This window comes from Perna viridis, chromosome 3, assembly GCF_037379345.1.
Source record: "Perna viridis isolate PV_CMFRI_1.1 ecotype Kerala chromosome 3, ASM3737934v1, whole genome shotgun sequence".
Taxonomy (NCBI): domain Eukaryota; kingdom Metazoa; phylum Mollusca; class Bivalvia; order Mytilida; family Mytilidae; genus Perna; species Perna viridis.
Genome location: NC_142447.1, coordinates 35,306,373 through 35,331,930, shown reverse-complemented (window position 1 = coordinate 35,331,930; position 25,558 = coordinate 35,306,373). Strand labels below are relative to the sequence as shown.

Sequence of the window (25,558 nt, the reverse complement as noted above, 5' to 3'; positions counted from 1 at the left end):
CTATTTTTAACAATTTAAATTTTGTATATAAGTAGGTGGTAGAGACAGTATGATTTCTATAGTTTATTGAAAAAAAAAAACATATCTTCAAAAATCATGTATTTTTCAAAATGCTGTATATACATATATATACAAAGTTAGAGTGAAGCTTCTCACAGTTTGTGATATAAAGCTTTTCAATATTCCTTTCCTTGAAAGAGTAATCAAGGGAACCAAGGATATAGCGGTAATCAAAAGAATGTAATCCAGGGACAAAGACCAGACATGGAAAACAGACAAACACAACAAAGAACATAAAGTAACTAAAATCATACATACAAAGTAACAAAAGTAAATGAGCAACTGGGACTCCTCTAAAAACTGGGAGCATGGACCAGGTGCACTGGTAGGGTAAGCGTCCTCTGCTTTTCTAGAAACACCCGCCGAGTTGATCATAAAAAGTCAAGTACGGGGTAGACAAACGAGGAAAGGAAAACTTGAAATAATTCAATCATTGCTTTCAGCAAACTCATTCTGATGTTAATAGGTAATTTACAACTAAAATTTGAAGAAACATTTGTCTCTCCCATGAGTTGGCCTTTCATCCATAAGAAATACTTAGAAAATGGAAGAAAATGTAACAGAATTTTTTTAATAAAAAAAAAAGGAAATTAGAAGGAAAAAGAACTATAAATCCAGAGGGAAAAAAGATGCATTAAAGTCAGAGGTAAAAGTTGGTTAAGAAAATAGTAGTTCCCCTAAATCTTTTCTTGATTAGGTCATGTCTCCACACTCAATCTGACAGTGTTCCAAGTTACTGGGCATGTGGCTTTCCTGAGATGGGATAAGTACAAACAAGGAGATGCTAGAGCTCTAATCAGTTATGTTATCAAATACAAAGAAGCGTAAGTAGTCATTTTTTGTACTTGTGGCTCATTAAAATATTAAAGAGGAATAATAGCAATTATTAAAGGATTGTCATGAAAATATTACAATAGTTTAGTTTGATGATACAGTATAAACCCTTCCTTTCTGCTTGGCAGTTTTCGGTAAATTGTGTTCAGATAATACTATTTGAGAAAATTATGTGAATGAAGGAAAACAGGATGATGATAAAATTATGACGCAAAAAACATATCATATAAATTACATAATATCACTTTTCATACTTAAGCATCATAAGTGGATCTTTATTTTTATTTCCTATAAGTAGAAGTACCACTTAACTTTGACATTTGTACTTGTTTTTCAGACCATTTAAGAATGTATCCATCTTTGAAGGAAGAGATGCTTGTAGTGATGACATGTAAGTACTTTGTTTACATCAATAGACATTCATATTTACTTCAGATTATGATCTGAAACACTTAGATGTTATATTGATGTTTTTCTTTTATTTTCAATGACAATTTTATTCAATGTTTAATGTGTTAACATATGTAGAATGGACAACAGTTATATTAACTGGTAACTGAAAAAATTCTGTAAGATCTTGCTGTTTTCTTACAGTTCTGCAGCTAGCTGATGTGCACTTAAATAACATATTGAAGATAGATTATCTGTTGAGCCCTATGATATGGAAACCTAAGCAAGAAATATATTACCAATAAGTATGCAAAACTTCACCCCATTTTGTGCATGATTTGAAAACATTGTTTAAGAATTTCCACATAATAGTCAAATTCAGACTTATGAATATTTCTAACATAAAATCATTTAGGATTAGTTGGATTGCATTATGTCTTTCATTTTTTCAGATGGAAAACAAGGGACATTTTACAAAACGATAATACACGTCAGGTCCATGTAGCATTACTTGTTCAGTTAAATCCTTGGACACAGTATGCTGTATTTGTACAGACATATATGACATCAAATACTCAGTTTGGAGCTATGAGTAAACTAGTATACTTCAGGACAGCTGCTAGTAGTAAGTACATAGTCAGTAAGTTAGTACAAGACATTTGTATGTGTGAAGCCACTTGGCTATTTAATTGACATGCCTTGTCCATGTTCCAGTTTCAATTTAGATATACTCTCTGTTACTTATAAATACCCTTCTTTAAACCAGGGGCTGCTCTGGCTTTCAAAATGCTGTTGCTAGAAAAATCACCAGCTGCCAATTTTTGTCGCCAATTTTCAGAAATCAGAGCCAAAATGGGTGCCAAAATTTTTTTTTCTATTTTTTTAAATATGACAGTATTAAGTCCAGTGATGAGGTATCTATTCATCAAAATAACCCCTTCATTCATGACATACATGTATCCAAGATTCATTCTTGATGCATGTATAAAGCAGGTTTTTAGCTCTAGTCTCAGTCAGGATATTAGTCACTTTTTATACGCAAAATAAAATAGTATTACTCCAGAAAAAGGTGTTTTATTTCTATCAAGGACTAGATTACTATGCTCATATAGTCCCTAATTTTAAAACATGTTCATTGTTGACCTTTGTTCTTTGTGGTCTAATTAAGTTTATCTTAAAATATAATTTTGTTTTTTATTTTAAAATTTTCAACAAACTTGATTCTTTTTTCAAGTGATAAAATTTCTAGCAAACAATCATTGACCCGCATTAATTGTGTCCCTTTTCAATCATCTCATATTCTATTTATATGGATATAATTAGAATTTGGGAATCCCCATCTATTTGTTTACAGATTTTCCTGCCAAAAAAGGCACATGACAAAAGCATAAACAGATGTCATCCATTTTCTTTTATCAATTCTTGCTTTTCAAAGTTTTAGACACTTCCTGATTGGATAATCATTGTTAATTGGATTTAATTTATTCTGTTATAAGGTAAATCTGTTTCTGTATCATATGGTTTAACAGGGCTGTGAAGCTTGTATGTAGCCACATGCACATAGCCATGATTGTGTTCACCTTTGACCAGATGATAAGAGTTTTGATTGGCTCGATAATATATTTTGCATCTAATTGACACCTCCTAGGAGGGTATTGTGAGTCACGGTCACCTGGTCTAATTACTTTTGATTGGCTTCAGTCATAAATTGCCATCTTACTGCCAACTACAGAAATAGGCAAAAATTTACACTGCATAAAAAAAAAACAACTAAACTTCCTTCCCTGTAGGTGTATGTTTGAATTAAAGAAGAAAAATAAGACTTGTAAAATAGACTGTATAGTTAAATATCAGTTGTGTATTAATGCTGAGACTGGAATGACTAATAATTAGAATAGCTCAACCTGACACACCAAAAAAAATCAAATTATTTAACAGGATCTTATTTTAACACAAATGAGATGATAATTGTTATTACCTTCAAAGCTGATGACTAAAAGCCATAACTTTAAATAATAATGGTAAAAAATAGAGCCTTGCACGACAACGATTAATTGTCATATTTTTACATTCTAGACAGTTAAAACTTTCAATGTTGTGGTAATGTTGAGAACTTTCAAAATTTTAGAAAATAGTTAAGTTTGCTGTTTGTATAGTAAATTGTGTTTATTTGATTATTGAAATAGTATCTTAACAGCTTAAACAAGACTTTCATACCAATATCAACACTCCTTGTGTGATGTTGCCTAAGCCTATGGTTTTCTTTATTTTGTAGTAAAAAAAACCCAAAATATCTAAAACATGAATTAAAATGCAAATACCACATTATATCCTGTTGTTGACAGTCAAGTCCCAACCAATTAGTATCAGAACAAGAAGTCATAGGACTAGAACAATCTACAATGATTTAAAAAGAGAGATAACAGGGTATTAATTAGAAAATCTGTGATAACTGTTAAGCCAAGTTAATCTTTCCTACTTGCTTTGTAATGAAAGTGAGTTTTTTTTTCTGTTAACAGTGCCCACAGTTCCAGCCAATCTAAAAGTAAAAGCAATCAATCCTGGAGAACTACATATTACATGGGATCCTCCAAATTCGCCAAATGGAAATGTTACTCACTATGAGGTTTATTGGAGACGGAGGAAGTTAGATCCACGCTCATTTGCACCCAGAGATTACTGCACCAATCGTGAGTACTTGACTATTGGCAAATGGATACAAATAAGCTTCTGTCATGTCATTATACAATTTGGATTTTTGTAAATATGAAGTGATCTCTGATACTTTTTAAATAGTGAGTAAAAAATGATCAGAATGACTTGAATGCTTGAACACTTTTTAAAAATGCTTTTTTTTTTTAAGAACGTTTGTCAAAATCAAATTATTACTGTACAATACAAAGACTGATATGTAGGTAAAGCCAAAATGGTACTGTAAATAATTCTGAAAAAAATTGGGATATTTTGGCATAGGGGTATTTTGGTGTTATCTGACATGTTTAAGTTTTGTGTGTTTTATTTTGGCCTTTTCATCAGAGTGAAAATAATCCATCTAATTCTAATGCTACAAGTAACCAATTCAATTCTCCTGTTTTTTTTTCTGGATAAAATAAATAATAATAATAAATACATTTTTTATCTTTTTAATAAGGTTAACACTTTTGCATTCAAAAGCCATTGGTTTCCACATCGTTTGTCATTCACTCAACATAGATAATATACCAATGTATTGGCAGTATAAATACATGCATACATAATATTTTTGTATGTTTAATTTTGACACTTATAAAGGCGGCACCAAATAAACAGAAATAAAACTACAACAAAAATGTCCCAATTGACTGTAGGTGAAGTCATTTGATATCTACACATACTAATTTCCGGAAATTATCATGCTAGTACTATATTTATCTGCTTGTTGTAGCTTTGATAGCATATGAAACATCTGAAGAAAAAGAAGAAAAAGAAAAAGAAGAAAAGAAAGAAGTTAAGAAACAACAGGAGAAACTAAATGGAAAGTGCTGCGAATGTGAATCCTCTGAAAAAGATCTGGAGCTTTTGGCCAGGGAACGTAGCATGCAAATTCAGTTTGAAAATTTTTTACATAACAACGTTTATGTCAAAAGGTATATTACTTGCTTTTCATTTTCAGATGTTTGTTCTGTATTATGAAAATTGAAATAATTTGCCCCTATGATGAAAATCAGTGTATTTCCTTACTACTAACACATGAGTGGATTTTCAATCTTTTTATCAACATTTGTCATGAAGACCATTACTAATTATTGAAGACATCTCCTTATTAACCCGTGATTTATTTTGATGTGCATACATAGAATTTAAAAGCAATGTTATTTCATTTTGTATTCTCATTTTATTCAATGACATAAGTGATTCCATTTAAATTTATATTGAAACTGTCAAGAAATGACAGGAAAATGTAAGTAGAGAAAATTAATACACTGCATGACAGAAATACTGGTCAGTCGGACCATGTGTGTTGTAAACATCACCTCTGTCAAGTATTGTACTCTTATAGTTTAACTATAGTAGACATAGGACTAAATGAATATGCATTTAATGAAATATTGCTACAATTAACTAATGGCACCAATTAAAGTTAGGGTTCTATATTAAGATTGCTGAGAAATGTTTTTCCCAGAAGTCCTCATAGATAAGTTAATTAATTGGAAAGGGCTTATCATTGCATGTCCTTCTTTATTTTTAAAAAGGACTGTACAAAATTGGTATATGGTAATGGTATACCACCTGGTAGTTTTGCATGTGACTAAAAATTAAGGTCCCACAATGTGCAGTATACTGAAAAGGAAATTATTGGATGTTTTATCAAATTTCCTGTTGAGGATTAATATAAGTATACTGTAATTTCTAAACTTAATGTCAAATATAGGTTAGAAATAGTAGCCTGCCCGCCAGCCCGAGACTGGCTATTTTTAGGCAGGGCTGGCTAATCTTAGCAAAAATCTATATAGCCATATAGTAAATATATTGAAAAATTATATTAAGGACTGGCTAGAATTTGAGTGAGTTTTCTACCCTGGTTAAAGACAAGTTTTAGTCGAATAGAAAATGATCTGAATTTTCATGGAATGATGAATTATTATGGTGTGGTTGTTTTCGTTTGGTTACTAACATGAGTACTTATATAGAAAAATAAAGACTACTTAAAATAGGTTTAGGTCCTACTAAACATTGTGATTTATATACTAAACTATGGATTTGGGTATCATCACAGACACAAAGCTATTAGTAGGCATCTTAGTTTACCTTGAACACTGTCTCTTTGACTGATCTTTTCCAAACTTCAGTGATATCAATTCAGCAGTTGTTTTTACCTCTTCTACCTACTTACAGACATATATCTTTTGTGGGATAAAAAACATAATGATATAATCCCACCTTAGAAACAGTGTTCATAAACTCTTGGCTTCCGTGCTACAATGTCAGAATGACTGGTTACACTAGTCCATATTGGTAAGATTTTTATATGCTTGGTGTTGAATGCAAAGATTTTAACTTTTTAGCTTTGCGATAAGTTAACGAGAAATCTGTCATATCATCAATTCATCAGTACAGGTAAAAACATCATTTCCTGAGGTTTCATCATCATATTGATAAGATAATTCCTATTGATTGTTATATATTTATATACATGCAGCTTTCATAACCCATGCCTTTGTCCCTCAGCCTGATTTCATTTCTTTAGTAGGTCTATTTGTAATAAATAATGTCTGTCATTACTATATACAAGAACAACAGTTTTTCTTTGTTACTATCCTTGATAGGAAAACTCTTTAATAGGAAATATTACTTACAAGATGATCAAAATATGGTGTGTTTTTTTTTTTTTTTTGTTTTTTTTGTTATTGTTTTTGTTTTTTTTTAATTTATCTTGGAAATAGATTTTAAATGGAGAATACTACTTATCGATAACAATTTGATTTTTTTATTGGTTATATGTATGATGCCTAAATCATTCTTTATAACAATGATTATACAGTTATCTAATCTTAATTGCTTTGAGCATGTTTACTCATATGAGAACTTTGAAGATGAATTTTCTTCTTTTTTCACTACATGTACTGTATCCAGCATAAATTTTTGCATGATCTTTAATCATCACCAAATGTAACAAAAAATTGTGGAATCATTCAAGGGATTGAATATACTTGTTTTTGATGTTTCACCAGAGAAAGGTAGTATAAAAACAGTGAAATGTCATATGCAAACTAGGATAGAGATAAAAAATATTAAGTGCTTCCAGTTGATCTGGTGAAATTCATTTGTGATATACCATTTAAATTATAAAATGATGATACCCCTATCATACAAGTTAAAATTTTTAATGGTTAAATAGGCTTACTTATGTTCCACCAGGAAATGTGTTCCAATTGTTGACTATTTATACACCTTGTACATTCACATAGTAGAACAAGTTTGAATGAAGTAATATAAGACACATTTATCTAATTAAACACATTGTGCTGGAGCTATAATATTCTTAACAAGCCTTTTTTACCCAAGTTACACTAAGATGTGATTACACCCATCATGCTATTTTAAAAATATTTAGAGATTTTTCAAGCACCAATTCTATTTTGTATGTTAAACTTACAACTTGCTATAAGGCAGTAGGAGTTAAGGAATTTAAGTACTTCTCCATCTAAGAATTGGGCAAAATGTGTTTAAAGTGTAGCACATGAAAGGAAAAAAAACGCAGAGTTTTATTACATTAACCAAGTATTTATACCTGATAACCCCCAGAAATAACCATCAAAGTGTTTGTAAAATTCGCCTTTTTAAGATATTGATTGGTCAAATTTAGTTGAAATGCTCTATTGAAAAAGGGGAGAAAACTTTCCTGCATTTTTTCGTTGTATAAGAGCTCAGTAAAAAAAAAGCATCTACGTCACAGATGCTTCAGGATAAATTTAAGTATCATTTCAGTTGTTTTCTAGATGTATTGAATTTGAGGCAAAAAGGATCAAATTAAGAATTATGATGTGCATTGCCTGATTCTTACATAGAATGGGACTTAACTATTAATAAAAACCACTGTAATATTGCCTAAAGTGTAAGAATTTTGACTGTTTTAGATGTGCCAACAGTACATCAGGACAGGGCATGAGGTATAGTCTCACAAATATACAAAAAAGCTACAGTTATCTTGCTCTTATAAAGGAATGGGTTTGAAAGACAGTGCATGTATAATCATGAATAAAGCCCAACTTGATATATATAAATGCAAGTAGCTTCTAATGCTTACAATTAATACCATAATGTTTTCAGGTTAATTCATGACGTTTTAAGTTTTAAAAGCAAAGTACAGCTTATTGATGTATAAACGAGGATAAAATAATTTTCAAAAAGTTTTATTAAATCAATAAGCAATTACAACCCCAATCTTAATAAAAAAGAATAAGTAAAATAAGATCCTGAAAAAAAAAACAAAAAAACTGAAGTTGCTTGTTTGACTTGAACCTTTCTTAAAACGTATTGTCATATAAAAATTGTCATTGTTCAATTTTTTTCTATGTCTTGCTTCATAAGCATCTACAGCTGAGCATTTTTTCAATTAGCATCTGCCTTTTGTATTTTGTGGTTTGTGAATGTCTTGATAACTGTGTTGCTGAAATAGGTCATGCAGAACAAAGGCAATGCTGCGATCATATGATTGTCAAAAGATGGTAAATGACCTGTGACCTCTTAAAGGTAGCTCTTTAAGGCACTAAGCTTATTGAGTTGTTATAATGATTGCAGGAAATGCATGTCTACATATATTTGGTTGTACGAAATGTATCGTAACATTATTCGGGACATCATAATTCAAATATTTTTACCATAACCAAGTATATGTATCTGTATAAACTGCATTGCAAAGGCGGGCAGCAATGCAATGTATTAGGGGTATTTACTCCATAGAAATACTGTTAGATTTAAGTCCACTTTGAAGTTTCTTTCCATGTCTTTGTTCTGTGATATTCAAAATGATACTTGTTTTAATTACAGTCAAGTAAAGCAAGTAAATCCCCTTCTAAAAAAACTTCAACCTTGCTCATCAAAGTGGATATTGAATCTATAAGTTATTGGCTGGTGTAGATACTGGGTTATGCTGACAACATTATAATTTATTGCTCTTTTTGCATACAACAGGGATCAGTATCGGTAAGTAGCGAGTGCGTTTCACAAAACGTTTGCAACTCTAGCTGCACATTCATTCTATTTGTTTTCTTTTTCTGCTGCCAAAACCAAAAGCTCGCCTATTAGTACTTCTTTAACATTTGATTTATAATGCTATATTTCATAAAGCTATGACTAAAATCTGATACCAATTAGAGATTGGGGTATGGACTAAAGTTTAAGTTTTTACGGTCTCTAAATTTTTTATTACGGTAGACAACACTAATTTGTGCAGTTTTACATAGGATTTCATGTGAATTTGAGGATTTGAAGAGTTAGTTTTTTAACTTGCCGTGATACCATGCATTGTGGAGATTGAGCTTATGATTTGCTGTTTTTGTACATGAAGGTGATAATTGTTCACTGTTAGAGAACACATAAGGGACTTTAAACACATTGTCTTATAATCATTCTTATTATTTTCTTTTCTTTTTATTGTTTTTCTATCATCTGTACTTATGAACTAGTTTCTGTCTGGTTTACTTCAGATATGTAGACCATTAACAAGTTATGTATCTCCTTTGAAAATTTTGTAGATCTTTCTTTTTAAATATTTTAGTCATAGCTTTATGGTTATTTGTCCCTAATACAAATTATCAGTAAATTTTGTTGTGCATTTTCACCATAAACCCATCTCAAATATTTAGTCAGTATATTTTGATGTTCAATAGATTATTTTGTATAGAAATTATATGTTGATTTCTGCAATATCTAACCCTGCATGGAAATTTCCGCTGCAAAATATTGACTGTGCAGCTGTGCGCCTGTTATAGAAGCACTGTTTCTTCAACTGAGACTGAGCAAAATTTTGTATGTATTTATTTGTTAAAAAATACTTGAATATCTTGATTTATATGAAGAATTTACTTTTTGTTAAGGAATTTATTTTGTTTAAAATGAATGGCAGTTTCAGATATAATGCAAGTGCTTTTATAAAACTAGCAATGTGACTAAGTAAAATGAAAGCTAGTTTATTTATGTCTGTTCCTGGCACTCTGCCGCTGTGCAGTTTCCTTCTTTGCTTTATCCCTTCTTAGAACTGTCAAATTGACCAGTCCAGTGTAATGACTTACTTAGTTAATGGTTTCTATGTTGTTTCTGATGGTTTTGTGGACTTTTTTTGGAATTGTACATTAAAATTATGAATATTTTTGTACAGTATTAACCTATTGATTTAGTTCCGTTTAATTTTAAATGGGAACAGGATTTTTTTTTTCAAATACCTATGTTTTTTTCCCTTTTTTCCCAACTTTATAATACTTGTACTCTTAAAGGGTTTCAGAACTTATGTAATGTTTGAGATTGGTTTACTATAGCACTGTTTAACAACACGTTGTGATGATCTTGTCTCTTCTAATGAAACTTCTGATACAAGAATTATTCTAAGAACTAAGTTATGTACTAATTTAGGCCTTTTTAAAAAGATAAGACTACTGAAAAGATTTGTTATATAACTATGTTATGGTTAAAATATGTGATATTATGTACAAATTATACAATACATGTTGCAGTTTAGGCTGTTCACATAAGAATCAAGTCTTTAGTACATTCAAGTAAAAACGATCCTTTTCATTGAGCACAGGATATTGATAATGAGGTATGTTCCACATGAAGGGAAATAAGGGACCTGCTTTGAGGGGTACCCTATAAATTTTTTATTTTTTTCACAGCAAGGGCAAGCCTAGACAGCGCAGGCAGGCAATGTATGTACTTTGTCTGGTTTCTTGTTCTTTAATATCTGGTACCCCATAATTATGGTGAAAATCCAATGAGGCAATGAAATTGGCTAAACTTTTTGTTAAAATAGAATCCTAATGATACCAGAAGATAAAGAACAGTTACCCAGTGTTGTTTCTTATTTGTGATTAAATCATGTGAACATTTTTCTCAGGGCAAATTCTAGTTTTATTTTATAAATTTGATTAAGGAGTATTTATTAAACATGTTCATGAATCATAGTTATTAATGTGAAATATTTTCAGCTGTTTTAATTCACAAGCTGATAATAGAATCTGCCCTAATGAATCAAGTTTATAACAAACTATGAATTGAACATGAGAATGTTATTCCCGCTATGTACTATATCCCATTTAAAACCTTCCCATTTGATATTGCTAGTTTATATCTAACAGTATCCAGAAAAATATGTTATGGTCAGGGTTATATTATTGTAGTACATGTGTAAAGGCATGGTGTATAAACTATCAAATCTGATTTAAATATTTTAAAAAATTCGACTTTCAGACTAATTATTGTTAAGTTTCAAGTTTAATTTAAATTAATTTATTAGTTAAGAATTATAAAATAAAAAGTTTTTTTTTCAAGTTTAGTTCATGGTATTAGTCTATTTTGATTTTGTTGTCCATAGGTAGAATAACAAATGTCTTAGATTAACAAACATCAAAATTTTTAAGATGTTGCTATTTGTAAAACTTTTTCTTGCAGCGATCCATATGAGTTAAACCATTTATTGTGAGTGAAGTACACCATTGACTGCATTGTCAATCTTTTTTCTCTCTCTGTATAGCGCAGATATGCTCTTGTTAAGTCGGACAGCATCGATTTGTCCATGTTATGGTGTGATTTGTTGGTTATGTCTTGTCTTGTCTTGTCTTATTTGTATTGTTTTTATGTTCCTTGTTATCCCCAAACTGTAGAAAATTTCCCTCTACAGGAAACATGATATTAAACACTTGCGCAGAAATTTTTTTTTTCTTTTTTTTTATATATGTGTAATAGAAAACATTATAACATGTTGTGTCCTGCTTTTAATGCTTTCATATTTGTTTAATGACCAACTTCAGTTTTCCCTGACAGTAAAACTGACGTCTATTATTGAATTTTTAATTAGTATTAAATAGTATTTCGTATTTAATTGCTATTGTTACACAAATTATATAACTGATGATAAAACTAAGTAATGGAGTATCTATTTCTCGTTGACTTATATCATGTTTATACAACTAACAGCATGCCAGTAGGTTAGAAAATATATTTACCAAATACCCATTGTTTCAACTGATCATTGATGATATCCTTCCCTTTAGTCTGATCACTTCAGTAGCAGCTCTAACCAGTATGTTCACTGGTTTCAAACTGGGCCTGACTAGTCAAAAATCTAATTATTTCAGGTTAAAACTGGTTCTTTTATTTTATTAATTATCCAAACTGACTTTGACTAATACATTTAACTTTAAAAGTTCCTTTCTTTTTTTCTTTAAATGAAAAAATGACTATATGTATTATTTTTCTTGCAATTAAAAAAAAAGAAAATGTCTATCACTGAAGTGGACGGACTTGAATCTGGACACATTATTGATTGGTAAATTGATTGGACAGCATGTACTCATAGCCATCCTTTTTTCAATGTTCAGTTCTCCATTTGTTTACATATTTCAGATATTAATTTTATATAGACGGTTCCCAAGTGCTTAGTTAATTATGTGTTGCCTGTAGTGTTGTATAAGTCCTTGCCCTAGTTGAATTAAGGTCTTAGAAATAGACAAGCCCATCCAGGAATCTGAAGAAATGTTACCACACACACACACACTGAAAACACTGCACTTTGTTGTAACTTACTCAGTTTCATGTCCAAGAACTTAATATTGCATGAAAGTTATGTTAAATATTTTATTTTGTATTTTGGCTGTAATATTTCTGTGAACAGCAGAAAAGAATTTCTAAGTAAATCGGCTTGCTGATTGTGAAAATGAAAATAGTTTGAATTTAGAGAAGGCAATTTTTTTCATTTTGCTTTTTATGTGCTATGTGTTGATACTAAATTTTTACATTACTTTGAATAGATCAAGAGATACTTATATTTTCTTTTATGTATCCCATACAGACCAGATCGAAAGAATAGGACTAAGTCTACTGGAAAAGGTTCCAAAAGAAATAGACGAAATGCTCCACATTATTACAAAGAAGTTATTGACCCAAGGGAGTTTGAGAAGTACAAGAAGAAAAGAGCAATATCAGACCCTGTGCTTTCATATAATGCTACTGATACAGTTGTTCCAGTGAATGTAACAGATACAGATCATGAGGAACGGACCATCCCACCTCGAAATGACAGTCCAAAGGTTCTCAAGGCTGTAGTTTATGCCAGAGAATTTATTATTTCTAATCTAGGACATTTTGAAGACTACACTGTTGAGGTATGTTAAATAGAATGTAATAAATATAGAAAGTAGTTACTGTGGATTTTGATACTGACAATATCATGTAGAATAATGACAAATGCATGAGCACTAGTTTAGATGTTCCTTATGATACAATGTATTATCAGTATGAAAGTCAAAAGTAGTAATTATTCTGTTTATTGATAATCTAATAACTTCATTTTTGATCATTTAAATGTACTTATAGCAAATATTCTAGTAGCAGACTACAAACTGCTGGTGTGTGAAGTCATTTTCAATCAAAACTCTAAAGAAGGTCTAATAAGGTCACAATTACTCACATTGTTTTGAGAATATTTTCCAATATCTTGTCATGTATGAGAGATAGACAAATGTCTGTCAACAAAATAAAAAAAGGAAGGACAGAATAAAGGGAAATGTGTACTACAGTGATAAACTCAAAGAGAATAAAAATGTCTGTCACATTTGTTTATCACTCAGAATGTAATCAAGTATCTTATCTTACTTCTATTCAGGGTCCAATCTAGATATCAATGACAAGATGTTAAGTAAATTCTGTTTGAAAAATAACAGCATTGACATTTTTGCCTATGTAAGGCTTAAATATTACAATTAAAATAGTCATCAATAAGTGCTTAATAAAAAGAAACATTTTATTCTAATCTATTTAATGGTTATTGTTATATATGTTTCTACACAAATCTTTTTGAAAACATTAGATCATATGGTAATTCAAGTTTAAATGTTGGATCTTGAATTGCTCAAACTGTTTTGGGTCAACTTTGCGAATGTATCAAGCTGTGCCTTGGGAAGCTATTTTGTCTGCAAAACTTCTCCTTAATTTTAGTGAAAGTATCTAAATTTATTACGCGTACATGGATTACTTCATTATTTTAGGTTATAGCTTGTCAAGAACGTGACAAAAGAGACCCTGACAAAGTTAAATATTGCAGTAGCAGGGCTCTGACTGTTGGACGAACACTGAAATCTCGTAAGTTTTTTTGAAAGTTATTATTATGATATTTTTGACTGCCTTAATATCCAAATTATTTTTTATCGTGAGTGCTCTAGAGGGCAGTGAATGAATAAGTTTCAGAAATTTGTCATCCAATAATCTTATGTTAAATATAATCACATTGATCATTTATTAAATTATAAATTTTAGATTCCAAAAACATTTAGGTCATGGAGACCTATCAAACAAAATGATATTTCTACAAAATGTATCCTGTAAAATTGTTCATTGGATGTTTTATGCCTTTCAGCTACAGCTGACAATTTAAATTCCACTACCATCACAGCAGAGGAACAACATAATAAAACTGGCAATGTGTTGGTCAAATGGAAGGATCCACCACATCCTAATGGTCCAATAATAAAATATAGGATTGAATACAGTAAAGGAAGTTTAACAGAGGTAATAATTGGTGTTTGTATGCTCCTGCTTCATTATAATAAATATGAATATATATCAAGATTCATATTAAGCAAAATGCAATATTAAATATTGTAATTTTCTAGTTATTTCTTGAAAGCTTACCTTCTTACGAGTAAAATGATACCAAATTTATCATAATAGGACAATTGATAACAATTTTAGAGGCATTCTCATACTAGGCTATCTCCTCTTCATTAGTGGAGAACTTTCCTTATACCTAAGTACAGATATGCATTTCACTGTTTTGCTATAATCATCTTTTAGATGAAAATTTCCACTTAAAACATACAAAATCACAACCCATATGTACTTATAAACCCTAAATTTGGGGTTTTGTAAGCTTTTAACACAGGTTTTATGCCAAAATAGTGCATTTGAAGCTCATCACATGAAAAATCACAGAAATCTGAATGCACTGAAAACCAAATACTAAAAAGCCCACTCCAGGTCTAAGGTTATTAAACCTTTGCTTATTGTGCACTTAAAAGTTGCCCGGTTAACTATTTTACATGTAACCTGCGCAAATATTTAGCTTTTAAAAATATATTTCATTCTTTGTGATGGCAAGAGCCATATTCACACATGAATTAGTTCAATGATTGTTCTGTTAACTTTGCAAAAAATCTGCATACTTGGTTGCTAGGGACTTATTAGCTAACAACAACATAGGTCCATACCATAAGTTACATTGTTTTAACCCTTGTATCAAAGCATAGCATAAAAACACTAGTTTCTAAGGTGTAAAGCAATTTTTTAAATGTGTAGGGGTATAGGCAGCTCCCTTTAAGCCAGCACTCCACAGTATTGTAGAACTGCCTAATTTTGGTCTTGTAATCTGATGCTTTGTAACATTTATCACTTTAAAAAATTGTCAAGCATCTGTAAATCTGTATATCTAGAAATAGCTCAAGCCAAGGCCTTCAGGATGCAGTAAAAATTTTCTGGAAAATAATTACCCACAGCATATAGGGTTACCATAGAAACCATGCAAAAATATGCGAAAATTTGCAAAAAAGTTAATAAAATCAGGTTTAAAAATATCAAATTTCCCGCAAAATATCTGAAATTTTTATTTCAATCCCTGAAACTGTTCAAACTTTTCCCTTCAAAAACCCCTTCCTCATATGGGCATCGCCGGTTAGATTTTGAGCTATTTCACTTTGTAATCCACTTATTAAATTTAGCATGGTAAAAAATTGACTTACTTTCACTTTCACAATGAAGTCAAATTGTCATTGAAAAAAAGCCCCTTCAACATTGAATATATATAAAACATTGCAAAATACTTTTAAAAGTCCCCTTTTTTCAGAAAATGTTTTATCAACAATAGATTCTTCATTTTTAATCACTATAGCAACTACCCGTTTCCATTTATGTCATTTTTCATCCCTAGCCAAAAGTGCGAAACTAAACTGTGGAGTGCTGGCATAAGTACATTTAGTATGGTCTGAAACTCTCCACTTATCAATTGCAAAAGCTGATTGAGCAAATCATTTGATGCATATTACATGAAGAGTAATAGAAGCTTTTGGAACTAATGAAAGAATCCCATCCAGTCTGATGGGACTAAATGTATTGCTTTCAATACAAGGCCTTAAAAACTGAATTTATTAGCAAAGCCACAATTAGACCGTATTGTTGCCATTGACAATTTCTGTTTATATGACCAAAGCATTTAAGCCGTTTTTAGGGCTTTTAGTACTCTTTAAATAGGGTGTGTAAGTCACATCATGTGACCCAGTGATTTCACGAGAATGGGTCCTAGTCTATCATTGAAAAGCATAGTGATTTTTCATTTAGAGAGTGTTGAGTTCAGTGTTAAGGGCAAAAAACTTTCTGTATAAAAAATACCAATAAAAATGACAAATAACTATTTCTACATGATAAATGAAGTAAGAAAATACATAAACCGGAAGATTTTGCATTGTTATACAGCGTTTCGAGTACCCGGAAGTAAACAGTAAAATACAGATCGGTCTCCGGTTTTCAATACGTTCTACATTGGAAAATCCAGTGAAGAAAATGAAACTAGAATGAGACTTACATACCCTATTTGGAACCATTTGAAAAAAAATATTTTAGAATTTTGGTGTTCAGCCATTTCATGAGGGCTGGTACAGCACTTTTGATTTACATTCTATCATTCATGATCAAACATCTTTGTTAAAACTTTTAGAAATCTTATGGATACATATGTTTTCTTTATTACAAGTTTTAATCTGATACTAGAAATTATTGAATAGTAACACCAATAGTAATGTGTTCATTTTGACAAGTTTTGATGTTTTTTTAGAGATGATGATTACATTAATTTATTTCAGAATTCTAACTCCCTTTGCCGAACATATCAGGAGTATAGAAAACTGAATGGAACTATTATACCTATTTTACCCCCTGGGAATTATTCCTATAGAATACAAGCATTCTCACTGGCTGGAAATGGATCTTGGTCAAAGGTCAGGTGGTTCTTCATCAAGGAACCTCCAAGTAAGATTTTAGTCTAATTGGGTTATATGATGAAATCTGAACTTTTTGTGATATTTTTATTTCTATGAATTGTGTTGTAGTTTTAATTCTTGTAACCTAAAATTAAAGTTTGATGTCTAAACTATTACAAACACAGTTACATAAATTAACTGTAGATTTAGAAATCATTGCAATTTTTCTATTATTTGGTAAGTGCAAATGACTTAAAATTTTTTGTAGCAGTTTCTTCTCAAAATCACAAAAAATAAATTTGCATTCTTGACTAATGTGATAAAATGGCAAAAATAATTTCTGCACTCAATTATTTCTTAAATGATGGTTATGACATTAAGGAGATGTTTTACCAAAAACTGTAGTCAACAATTAAGTGCTTAATTGTGTTACAGAATGAAATCAAGCATATTTTACTTTTTTTTTCAGAAAATGGTCCAGATACATCCACAATAATTGCAATAACTATCCCAATAGTAATTCTAATCATTGTTCTGATAGTGATTGTGGTTTGGTTTGTTGCCAGAAGTAGGATGCATAAAATTCCTGAGAATTTCCTCAGTGTGACCGTGAACCCAGATTATATGCAAGACATGGATGGTAAGAGCTCCTTCAGTCACTCTCTTCATCTTCAGTCTCCATGCAATACAGCGATTAACTAAAAAATAAACACTTTGGTTATGTAAGGCATACTTTCATTTTGTGATTGGTTTGATATTCATGTCATTTTTTGGACTGAATTTGATCATTATTGAACATACACCTTGACTTCTTTACCATTTTTACTAGTTTTGCTGGCTTATGAGTTCTTTCATTTTTTCAAATGACTTCATGTTTTCATATATCTGACTTTTCCATGTTTTTGTTTATATTGTGTGGAATTCTTCATCCTTAATATTTTGATTGTATTACCTTAGCCCTGCTTTTGTATTCTTTCTTTTAAGATCAATCATGATGGATGTTGCTATTTAGTCCTGTGCTTATCTTTATACAAAGCTTAATATTAAAAAAATAGAATAAGTTTATAAAAAAAAAAAATTAAGTTGCACAGGAATATTGTTGTGCAAATGCTAAAATGTATTTTGTTCCATTTTAGCTTATGTACCAGATGAATGGGAAGTGGAAAGAGATAAAGTCAGTCTAATTCGTGAATTAGGTCAAGGGTCATTTGGAATGGTGTGGGAAGGTAAAGCTCGGGATTTGATTGAAAAGGGCAAAGAAATTCTTGTTGCTGTTAAAGTAAGTTGCTTACTTGTAGTATGTATATGATTGATTAGGAATTATATTTGCTAATGTGTACTACATGATTTTTAGAGAAATTCTCTTCTACAGTGAAACCTTTTTACACAAAATCACCATAAAAGTTGTTTAGTTAAGACAGGTGTTCAGTTTAGACAGGTTGAAATTGCATTGAAAATCTCTGACATAAATGCACCAAAGAAGATTGATTTACACAGGTTTACCATTAATTAACAGTTATGTACAATATGTACATGTGTATGAAGTTAAATTTTTCATACCATTATTTGCTATTTCATGCTGGCATATGCTGTTTCAAGAATTAAATGTGGTTCTCTATGATTTAATTTTGATTCACTCTTTAATGAAATCAAATTGAGGACATTGAAGAACCCATACATATGCTAAGGTAATATTTATGCAGACACAGAGTTTTCTTTTAATGATGTTGTAAATGAATACATGGATGCATTTTACAACTTTCATGTGTTTGTTCATTTCAGACCGTCAATGAAAATGCAGACCATTACCAAAAAGTGGCATTTTTGAAAGAAGCCTCTATAATGAAGTGTGTATAGTTTGTTTTTTTTTAAACAATATTACTGTGGGACTACTTATTGGGTTACTAGTTAAAAATTTGTTATAATTTTCACTATAAACATAAATTTATTTTCATATTATGATAACCTTTAGAACTGTAAGGAAAAGGTTTTGTAATTTATTGTGACAGATTGATTGAAATGTATAATATGGTACATTTTCATTCTTTCTTAACAGGGGATTCAAATGCCATCATGTAGTGCAATTATTAGGTATTGTGTCTCAGAGTCAGCCAGCTCTAGTGGTCATGGAATTGATGACTCATGGAGATTTGAAAAATTATCTTCGTCAACGGAGACCTGATAATGAGGTAAAACTTAATATCAAACCACTAAGCTAGATGTATTCAGTCAGATCTTCACATCGACAAGAACAAATCTTGTTTTTCAGATTTGAAACATAATGTACTTAATTTTAGATACTATACAAGTATTCATTACCTGTCCTTTATTTCAGTAAGTTTAATATTGGCACTTAGCTAAGAATCCGAGATCCACAATCTCTTTGCCATATATCCTAAACAATTTCAGATTTTCCATTCTATAATTTTTCAAAGAAGATATAAGTTGCCATATATGGCTCATTGTTCTAACAATGTTGTGTTCTTTAGTATTATTGTTACATTTCATCATCATATTTATTGTAGACTTGTACTAAGTGATCTATATTTTTCTATTTTAGGAAGGAATGCAGCCTCCAACATTAGACCAAATATGGCAGATGGCTGGAGAAATAGCTGATGGCATGGCTTATCTTTCTGACCATAAATTTGTTCATAGAGATCTGGCTGCCAGAAATTGCATGGTGGCACAAGATCTTACGGTGAAAATTGGAGGTAATTTTTTTTTTTTCATACCCTTTTTATCAACAATTCTATACTCTGAAGGTAATTCCTTTTTAACGTATTAAACCATACAAATATGAATACTTAAATTAAATATCATAGAACAATGTTGTGTGCAACTCCTCCTCAAGGAGCAGGATTGTTGTGAAACTAAATGGGTTGTAAGATTAACGTATGGAGGTGTGCATATATTCTGTTTTTATGTTTGGCAAATTTAATGAAAATAAAGTAGAATTCACCCTGTTTGTCTGTCTGTCTGTCTTTCCACAACTATTTTCTAAGCAGCTTGCAGCATTGTTTTGAAATTTGTCTTCAATGGAAATAGTACAGTTTTCATATAATTTTGGAAAACAATTTTTTCTGTGTATTTTTATAGGCACAATATCATGCATTTCAATATTGGTATAGCCCATGTGATAAGTCATATTCATGTTTTTGTTACAGATTTTGGAATGACCAGAGATGTATATGAAACAGATTATTATAGAAAAGGTGGGAAAGGTTTATTACCTGTACGTTGGATGGGACCAGAATCATTAAAGGATGGTGTATTTACTAGTTATTCTGATGTATGGTGAGTCAATACTAAAGTAGATTTCTGCAGAAACCTCTTAGGTGTAAGCTGAAATCATACTCTTTATTTTAATGGTATTAAATAGTTTTATGTGGAAATTAGACTTTAATTCATGTTGAGTTAAAAACTCATTTTAAGGTAAGTTCTATATTTTAAGAATCATGTATTGCTGTATAAATAATTATGTCTATCTTACAGGTCTTATGGAGTTGTTCTTTGGGAAATGGTAACATTAGCTGAATTACCGTATATTGGTTTATCTCATGAACAAGTCATCAAATATGTTATTAGTGGTAGAGTAATTGAGAAGCCTGATGGCTGTCCTGATAGGCTGTGAGTATAGTAACAAATAATAAGGAATATAGAAAACAGTGGTCATTTCCAGGTCCACCAAATGTTTTGGAAAAAATGTAATTGCTTAATTTGTTTAAGACCTAAAATGATGCAAAATTAACATCGACATGCAGTGATAGATAGACCCAGCAAATTGCAAAATAATCAATCCACATTTACAGTAACTGAAAAAAATCCAGTTAGTATGATAGTAATTTAATACCATTGAGATTTTATCTGATAAAAATTTTCTTATTGTTTGAGTTTTGAGTGATTTATTTTATGTTGCATTATTTCTATCCAGGTTTTTAGATTCATTTTCATTGATTGGATATCAACGACTTTGACTTTAAATAGTCTTCATAAGGCTAAATGTCTTGTAGATGTGGATTTTAAATATAATCAATAATGACTAGCTTTGCACAAGCTGTGATATTTAATTAAAGACTCTGCTTAATTTCTTTCTGCTTTCTTTACTTTACAGGTATCATTTAATGCTTCAGTGTTGGCGTTATAAAGATAAACAAAGACCAACGTTTCAACAAATAATAGAAATTTTAGTGCCTCATCTGAATCCTTCATTCAGGGAGAAGTCTTATTTCTTTAGTGAAGAGAATAATCATAATGATGAAAATTTATATGATTATCAAGACGGAGATTATCCTGATGATTTCCCTGATGATGACGATTTCATGGATGATTCAAACAAGCCGTTTATCATGGGTGCCGAAGTTGATTCGTCTCAGCATGGATCTCATCATAGTCATAGTCATCATAGTAGTAGCCATGGTCTTGGGGATCAAGATGAGGAAGACATCAAATTCTTAGGATATAATAATCATGTTCGGTATGGGACTGAACCTTGTGACTGTATTATGTTAGAGGAAACAGACCATCGGAATCGGAATCATGTTGACAGCAGTTATAGAAACAGTTCGTGCTCAAATCCCAATAGTGCAATAGATACTAGCGATGGGAGTAAAGATAGTAGTAAAAGTTCCAACAATAGCTATCCTTTGAATGGAATCAATTTAAACATTGTCAATGGCCATGTGCCGGTACACATGAGAACAACACCATGCTAGCACAGAACCTGAGATCTTAAGCTCGAACACATAAGAACATAATTCTAACACAGAATTGAAGATCTTCAGCTGGTTTTACAATAAAAGTTTATGCTAGCGCATAATTTGATGTTATATGCCAGTTTACAAAAGAACAACACCATGTTAGCTAAACTAAATGTGACTGTGTGCAGGAACACATGTAAGGAACACACTGCTAGCCAATCTTTGTCAGACCTTTTGGACATCAATGATGCTATTGGTCAAATCTGTTAATGTGATCTCTACACTTTGTGCTTCTCTTTTATTTTGTATGTTTTATCTTTATTGCTATGGGGAATATGTTATTTTATTGGGGAAAATTCAGTTGCTCACTCCACAGATGCCGTTTTTATTTAACTAGGAACAAATTATGTTTTTATATCTCAGTTGAATTTCTTAACAGCAAGATATGGACCAATTAAGAAAATCAAAAAATATTTTTCCAAGAAGGTGTATTTTAGGCTATTTTTGAAATAATACAACAAAAACCTGATGAATAAGTATTAAAGCGTTCAGTAATATTTCTCAACAGTCTATCAGTCATGATTAGGACCACTTTTGAAATAATACAGTTCAGGCTACTCCATTAAAACTTCACCTCTAGGAAGGCACTTCAAATTTGATGCTGCAATAACGCTTTAAATGAAAAAAATAAATGAAAAAAAGACTGACCTTTCTCCCCAGACGGTCTTGGAAATAAGTACCTTTGTTTTCTATTGGAATAACTTAAACTTTTTATAAATACAAATGTGATTTTCCAAATTGGTCTGTAGGATGATATTTATAGACTTTCTTACTGGATTTCAGATCATTGTATCTATTCCGTCATCATCAATACTGTAAATATTTATACATTGTATATTTCAAGTCCATTATTCTTTTCATTTTATACTTCATTTTACTTCTGTTCCATTTTAAACAGACTGTTACTAAGAATTGTTTACACTAAGTGACTTTATCCAGTATTGGTTTTTAACTTATTGTTAAGAATATGCCTAAAAAAGTTCATTTTATTCATCAAGTTCAACTTATTTTTCGACCATACTAATGGTTTTGCTCTTAACCAACTTATTTTCCTTGGATTTTTTAACCCCAAAATCTCTACATTAGAAAATTTGAACTAAATTCTTAACAATCGATGACTAGCTGGGTCAGTGTTTATAAATATTTTTCTTTAGTTATTAGATAACTTTTTTGAAGTCAAATGCATTGAACATAAGTTGGTTTACGTAATAATTGATGGACAATTTTATTGACTATTTGGTTTTATGTGAGATTTTATCAGCATTTTTTGTATAGGTATATTCCTGCTCATTTACTGCTGTGCTTAGAATGTAAAGAAAGGCTACATTCATAATTTATTTGTTGTGTCTCTGTTGAAAGGATGATATTTTGTTGTTAATGCTCTCAATACCGGTGTTTTGTACTCTTTATCATGTTGTGTATTGTGAATGAAACTGAAATGTGTTGAATGTAGTTTTGATCAGAAATAATGTAATCAAAAAATGTTAAAGGCAAACTGTGATAGCATTTTATCTGTCTAGATGAATATTTTCTGTGAAAATGATACAGATAACAAAGCCTTATCTTGTTTATATAGGCATTTGAATTATAATTTAAGCATTACATTTTGTCTTTTCAATAACTGCAAACAAGAAGAAACTTTTAAGGTTGTGTAAGGTATAAGGTGATAAACACATATCCATTTTATTTTATTTCTTTTAATAAGTAATTTCTCAGGATATTCCTGTCAAGAATCATTGTTTCTATTAATAAAACAGATATGATTGGCAAGTTTATCCCTCTCAGTATCTGATATCTGCCAAATGATTGGTTGTGAATTTATTATCTCTGTACTAAAATATTTCAATGATCTTCTTAGTTATATAATGCTATATCATGGCTCAAGTGTTTCAGTGATTGGCATTTAATATGTATAGAAATTATATGACATATTCTCATTTGTTTCTGTATCATTTCAGTGTATAGATAAAATAGAAAAACAAACTTGTCATGGAAAATTTTCTTTTATTGATACATTTTGATGAGATTCTTTTGTTTTGCAGCAAAAAATAAAATGAATGATATTTCTAGTTCATTTTTAAATTCAGGTTATTTTGACTAGTCTGTAAGCTAGCAATTTTTTTATCTACAATGTATGTACATCAGATGTAAGGAGTCTAAACATGAATTATTTGTGCCTTTAACTCTATATTACCAGTATTTAAGAATTTATTTTGCAGTCATAAAAGTTTCTTTTTAGCTTTAAAAAGGTTGAAGTCAGGACCTGTATAAGAAATTTTTTAGTGAAGTTGAATTTATGACAGGATTTAAATAAGGTTTATGAATAATTTCATACTTGAGACATCTTTTCATAATCATGAAAATTTAATCTTTTTTTTTACTTTTGTGTTCCATTGGAGTTAAATGTTCTGATCTTCAATTGAAAAATCCAGTAAAGAATTAAGTGTTTTCCAAAGTAATTTATGAATGTATTTCACGTAAGGAACTCATATTTTACCATAATATTTCGAATATTCTCAAGAAATAATTATTGTATAATGAAAGTAATGGGATGCATTTTTTGCTTGCATATAAATGTACCCCATTTGTATGACTGAAACTGACCCTTAATTTCATACATTGGATTGTCTTGGCAGTTGACAAAATGAGATCAGATACAGTGCTGGCTGTGAGATGAAATATGAATGTTATTTGTTACGTTTTGAGACTTGTTTATTTATTGTTATACTTTTGTTTATGAGACATAATTCTAATTTTGTTTTGCCCTGAAGTCTGTCTATGGCAGAAAAAGGAATGCATCATAAAGATAAAGAACTGGTCCTCGAATCGATTCATTGTTGATAATATGAAAATAAATTATGCTAGAAATTTAGGAATGTCTTAGAAGATACTTCAGTTTACCTTCAGAACTATATTTTTGATCTCGTGCCACAAGTAGTATTGAGGTATTATGTGATACACTGTCTGATAACGTTGAGAGATATACATCATTTCTTCTATAGTTTGAGTTTCACTATTTGTAACATTTGTCACACCCCCCTCTTTTTCTTGGATTTTATGTGATACAATGATATCAAGGATTTTATTTAGAATTGTACAATTGTTTTGTACCCTAAATGCATCTAGAACAAAATTAGAATAATGTTGCTCGATGTGTGCATGTTCTGTTAAGAGATACTCAGCCAGATGAAAGTGATGAAAAGTTGACCGATATTTGATACTGATTGTTAGAAAGGCCTACGAGTTGTACTAAGGATGTGGATTGATTGAGTAAAGTGTGTAATGAATGTGTATGAACTTGAGTGTGTATTATATTTGCTGATAAGTGTGTTGTGGGTGTGTCTTGTGTTAGCTTAACTGCATCTTCATCATCAGTTTTGTAGCTTTTGCCTTTCAAACCAAAGCGACAAAAAAATAAATGTAAATATAGAACATGTATTGCTTTTTCTTATTTATAAGATTTTCTACAACAGGGAGTTCAAATGGCTTGTTATATTAATTATGTAAATCATTTAAATTGATACAGAGCGATTTGATTTAAAGAAAAACATACACATGTTTATGTTGATCGGACACAATGTACGACCTGGATGTAAATACTTCTGCAGCACAAAAAAAAAAAAACAAAACAAATCAACACATGATCATTCTCCACATTTTCCACCAAAAATTGTGCCCTTCCTTACAATTACACTGATTGTTGTACCTGTAAAAATTCAGAGTTCAGTCCGACTTATAAGCGGGTCAAGGCTTGATTCCAGAATTTTTTAGCTGAGAAGGGGGTTCCGACTTGCG

At 30.7% G+C, this 25,558-nt stretch overlaps 1 protein-coding gene across 5 annotated transcripts in view; it reads left to right on the top strand.

The window, feature by feature from the left end:
- The window catches only part of LOC148622030 (insulin-like peptide receptor), a 47,567-nt gene extending 22,370 nt beyond the window's left edge, over positions 1-25,197 (top strand). The window contains exons 8-26 of one of the 5 annotated variants that reach the window (XM_088571511.1): positions 758-884; positions 1,232-1,285; positions 1,737-1,909; positions 3,804-3,974; positions 4,709-4,910; positions 7,902-7,934; positions 8,959-8,970; positions 12,830-13,142; positions 14,025-14,118; positions 14,393-14,544; positions 16,887-17,052; positions 17,473-17,643; positions 18,140-18,282; positions 18,786-18,850; positions 19,060-19,192; positions 19,564-19,717; positions 20,171-20,300; positions 20,499-20,633; positions 21,118-25,197. In XM_088571511.1, the coding sequence (XP_088427637.1) occupies positions 758-884; positions 1,232-1,285; positions 1,737-1,909; positions 3,804-3,974; positions 4,709-4,910; positions 7,902-7,934; positions 8,959-8,970; positions 12,830-13,142; positions 14,025-14,118; positions 14,393-14,544; positions 16,887-17,052; positions 17,473-17,643; positions 18,140-18,282; positions 18,786-18,850; positions 19,060-19,192; positions 19,564-19,717; positions 20,171-20,300; positions 20,499-20,633; positions 21,118-21,718 (3,029 nt within the window). In that variant the 3' untranslated portion in view covers positions 21,719-25,197. Of the gene's footprint in view, positions 1-757; positions 885-1,231; positions 1,286-1,736; positions 1,910-3,803; positions 3,975-4,708; positions 4,911-5,209; positions 5,225-7,901; positions 7,935-8,958; positions 8,971-12,829; positions 13,143-14,024; positions 14,119-14,392; positions 14,545-16,886; positions 17,053-17,472; positions 17,644-18,139; positions 18,283-18,785; positions 18,851-19,059; positions 19,193-19,563; positions 19,718-20,170; positions 20,301-20,498; positions 20,634-21,117 lie in introns of all 5 variants that reach the window. The other 4 variants (XM_088571515.1, XM_088571512.1, XM_088571513.1 and 1 more) reach the window with 4 other exon arrangements.
- The last annotated feature ends 361 nt before the right edge of the window (positions 25,198-25,558 follow it).